Genomic DNA, 4,656 nt, shown 5'->3' with positions numbered 1-4,656 from the left:
ATTCCCAAGTTAGCGGCATTAAACGGGTCACGGTCAAGAGAGGACGAACAACATAAACTGTTATAACATCAAAATGATCCAACACAACCCACATATCACAAAACCAGCATAGAAAAGCAACTCAAACCCTCCCAATGCTCTGTAAAATACAGCAAGTGCAAACTCTAGTTCATGCTTGTTGCAGCGGCTTGAGCTCGATGCCGGTTTCATCAGGTTTTGTGGTGATCCTAAATTTACTAGCGTTGAACAAGTTGCCATTTCGAACGAGTTGCCTTTTGAGATGCGCGTACCCAAAATAGTCCGGCCTTAGTTCATGCCCTCTTGCGTCCTTCCAATATGTCGAGGCCATGACCTTCACTCCTTCCCCTGCATTCGAAGCTGGCTTAGAAAACATGGCATGACGTAAAAACGTCTTCTCTTTTCGTGCCATTATCGTGGATATGTATGCCCGACATCATATGGGTTTCAATTTTGATTTAATTGATTACAAGGAAATAAATGAAATGCCAAACCGAAGCTCACCATGAGTGACGAACAGCAAATTTTCTTGAGGGTATCTATCGACGACGGAGTGAATGGTGTGGAGGTATCGATCTCTTGCCCCGGATTCGCTCTCTCCCCATTGTGGCATCTACAGCAATTGTGATACTCTACAATCAGAATCTAATCTTCTTGAGACCAGACAGAGTACCCCATAAAATCCTCGTACCTCCTTGTACACCCGGTGCGGTGCAGGGTCTGCGACGCCCGGTGGAAATGAAGCCTCGAGCTCTTTGATGTCGAATCCCCATGAATCGTGGTCCGTCGGGTGATGCCACAACGAGATGTCGTTTAGGATCTCGCACATTCCATACTCTATAGATACCTGCAAAGCTTTTGCAAAGGAAGGGGAGCGGGCATTTGGTAAAAAGCACTTGGTATTCCTTCTTATCTCATTCTTTTTGTTGTTTTGTGTGAGAAAGGTGTACGGAGTTTGAACCAAAAGTCTTAAAGGATATATCGGAATCGATTAAGAAAGAAATTTCAGCAAAACCCATGTGGATCAGAATAGTTTACTCGACCTTGATTCTCGATGATGATGAGTCAGCAGAATCGCCGTCGTCCGCCGTGGAGAGACCGGCGATCAGTGCCCGTGCGGTCTCGACGCACCGTAGGAAGGGCGACGTGACGACCCGGTGGATCGGGAACTCGAGCTTAGCCCGGAAATTCTTGCCGGTCTCCAGCGCTTTGTTCCGGCCCTCGTCGGACAAAGGGGCGTCCCATGGCCTGGGCACCGTGGTCCACCACGACCGGTCGACCCCCGGGCCCATGTCGCTGCGGTGGCCGTGGCGCATGACGAGGACACGCTGGAACTGGTCAGGTACGACGGTCGACGCCATTGCAGCCGGCGAGTTTGAGGTCGAGAGGCTGTGCGCTGATAGAGCAGAGGAAAAGATGAAGAGAGGAGGAGAAGAAGAGAGGGAGGGGGCGATTTTGCGAAAAGGAGAGTGAAAGATTTCTCGAAGCGAGGGTTGTGAGCACCCCCTTCTTTTAAAGTTGGTCCACCTGCTCCAACCCGTCCTTCTCAGAGCTCTGGAAATTGGGGTCGCCCAATCAAAAGGGAAGACACGCATTGCTTCTCTCTCTCACACTCTCCCCTAGGAATTGATAGCTGCTCCACTAATCTCTCTCGAAACACTGCAGAAGCGACGATTCCGGTGGAGTTCGCAGCTGATTAGGGGTGAGCAATCGACGTCCGATAAAATACTAGGTGCCGGGTGACAGATACATCACCTTCACACTAGTCCATCCAACGGTTAACACGTGTTATTTATGGGCCACTCGTCATGGACCCTTGCATTCCCCCTCTTACCTTTAATTAATCGACAGTCTCTCTCTCCTCTCTTTTCCATCAGACACTTTGCAACCTCTTTCTTCAGTTAATTTTTTACTCGTTTTTTCCCTCTTTTTCTTTTTTCTTCTTCTCCTTCCTCCTCTCACTCCATTGGAGATGATGACCTCAGCTCGGACTCTTGCAAATCGCCTTCCACCACTACATCAGTATCATCTCAGTCCACCACCTTACTGCCGTCTCAATCCTCCATTGTCGAACTCTACCGGCAAACTTGAGCCGTGGATTTTGGATCTAAGCCCGTGTGAGCCCTAGATTTGTGATCTAAAGCTCAGCTTGACCTCAAATTTGCTGATTCGAGGTCGACTAGGGTCGGCGAAGGCAGAGGGAGAGGTGGAAGTGGTGTGCTAAAGGTGGCGGGGTCTATGGAAGTGTGAGCCTTTTGAGAAAACAAGAGTAGGCTTTGTTGTTTTTTTTTTCTCTTGGAAAAGGCAGAAGAGAGAGGAGAGAGAAAGTCAATTAATTGAAGGGAGAGGGAGAATGCAAGGGCCCCTCATGGCTAGGCCAAAAAAATGACACGGGTCAACCGTTAAATGGAGTAGTATGAAGTTGATGTATCTATCACTTAGGTACCTAATATTTTCTCTCAATATCCAAGCCAACCTAGCCATATTGATCCGGTTTCTATGGGATTGAGCTAATTCTTAATCTTGGGACTTTTTAGACCCTATACTATGCCAGATTGATCTGCGGTCCTAGGATACACTAATTTTTTCTTATATATCTCTATACATAATTTATAATATATTATATATTTTTGTCTACTCTAAACCCTAGCGCCTTCACTGTGTTCTTTCTTATGCAGTTCTATTGTGTAAAATTAGAAAGTAAAAACTAAGCCCCGATTCTACCAAAAAAAGAATAATAAGAAACCCTCTTTGCTTGCCTCAATCTCGCTCACCTTGCTCGCCTCACGAGGTGCAGCTTAGGTGGTGAAGTCAGTTGCTCTCTTGGCCCACCTAACGAGCACTACTAAAAAATTGTAAATAGAGATTTATGTTGTTACTTTATCTTAGATTTATGTTTGATATATATCGAATTTCATAATTTGGTTGTTCAATATCGCATTGTTGATAGATATATCATTTAAAAGAATATGTTTGTCTTTTCAAGAAATACAAAATATGAAACCAAAAAAAAAAAAAAAAAAATCAGTTGGTTCAATCTTTGGTCCCAATCTCAATAGAGTTAGTTTCCGATCTAAAAGTTCGGGGACTAATACTATGCGAGCTTATCCTAGATTAGGTATTGGACTGGCTCAACCTTAACTATGCTCACGTTATTACTACCACGTTTGACAGATTCTCCCCTCTTTCTTGGTGTGGACTTCTCTCTCTCTCTCTCTCTCTCTCTCTCTCTCTCTCATCTGATATTATACGTTACCTAAATTAGCAGCTGGTAATAAGATGGAGACGAAGTAGAACATCAAGCCCATGTTTGCTTCGCCATAATGACATGGAGCTTCAACATAGAGTCGCCCGGCCCAACCCTTTGGACTCAGATACTAGTCCAGCTTCTTTATTACCTCAAGATACAGAATTATATAGATGACATTTTTATAGTAGCATCGGTGATACTTCGGTAGCCCTATCAATTAAATCATTTGTATGCCGAAAAAGATGGTTGTTGGAACGATTTGACTGATTTGATATTGAAGCTTGTCTGGTTGCGTCGGAACAATAACCTCCTCTGCTCAACCTGTTGTTCTTAGCACAACTATTATATCCTTACCTGAGATAAAGTAAATTATGTCTCAACTAGAGAATCATAAGAAGAATTCATTGCAACAAAAACCTAGGATTATCTCACCCTACAAAGGCACATCATATCCACCTAAATGTCGTTATTATTTAACTTTTATTGCTGATACTCCATTGAAAATGAAACCTCAATCTCCATCATAGGGACCTATAAGACGGATCCCTTTCCTCTGAATCACAACACCTCTCGATGTGTCCAATCCTAAGCTCCAATGCTTTAATTGTCCAAGTTCTGTCGTATGTCTAAGATTGTCAATTGTAACGAACCATTTTCCCATGAGAGAGAGGGGAGAGAAACAATAAAATAAAATAAAAATTGACAGGTGGACCCGATTTGCCACATGGCCATTGTTGTATGGTTTAATACATATCCTACATGGTATATCTAATATACCTAATAATTTCTCTTTTTTGCGATGCTATTGTGGTTCTGAAGAAATAAACATGTCTTTTGACTATTGTGAAATTATATGGCAATTGACATGATTGATATGGCGTGTCAAACCTTTGCATCTTGAAAGTTGTTTTAGTAGGATTTTATTCCTTTTGTTCAGGGCAACTTTTCAAATGAGAGGTGTGACGGTTTAAATTAGAACAGATGTCTTCAACACGAAAAGAAAATTATATGAGTTGAATTGGTCTGGCTTGAATTAAAAATGCATGTCTTTAGGATAAGAGTTATAATATTAAAACTCTTAATGATTTTTTTCAATGTATAGAGGAGGGGAGGGGTAAAATTGGAAATTCAAATCTCTGAAAACAGGTTCATTCTAGGAAAATTTCAAATAAGGACCTGAAGTTGACTAAATTTCTCAAATAAAGACCCGAAATGAACTTTGTGACAGATAAAGACCTAAGTTGGACCCATTATCTCAAATAAGAACCCGAAGTGGTTGAATCAATTCTAAATAAGAACCTAAGCTTGCTGGTCAGCCAAATATTCGCCGACTATCAAGCATGTGACATTTCCGACGATTGGAGTTTGGACAATTTTGTCCCAAAAAA

General features: G+C 42.5%; 1 protein-coding gene across 1 annotated transcript; it reads right to left on the bottom strand.

Moving 5' to 3' along the window:
* On the bottom strand, positions 1 to 1,718 carry LOC104444439. The gene is made up of 4 exons (XM_010058109.3): positions 1,062 to 1,718; positions 710 to 865; positions 523 to 631; positions 1 to 366 (listed from the first exon to the last, which is right to left on the bottom strand). The coding sequence occupies exons 1-4, from the start codon at positions 1,611 to 1,613 to the stop codon at positions 170 to 172; spliced, it is 1,014 nt and encodes a 337-aa protein (XP_010056411.2). The 5' UTR covers positions 1,614 to 1,718; the 3' UTR covers positions 1 to 169.
* Positions 1,719 to 4,656: the final 2,938 nt, after the last annotated feature.

The sequence above is a fragment of the Eucalyptus grandis genome, chromosome 5, assembly GCF_016545825.1.
Source record: "Eucalyptus grandis isolate ANBG69807.140 chromosome 5, ASM1654582v1, whole genome shotgun sequence".
NCBI classification, from domain to species: domain Eukaryota; kingdom Viridiplantae; phylum Streptophyta; class Magnoliopsida; order Myrtales; family Myrtaceae; genus Eucalyptus; species Eucalyptus grandis.
This window is presented reverse-complemented; position numbering and strand designations above follow the sequence as displayed.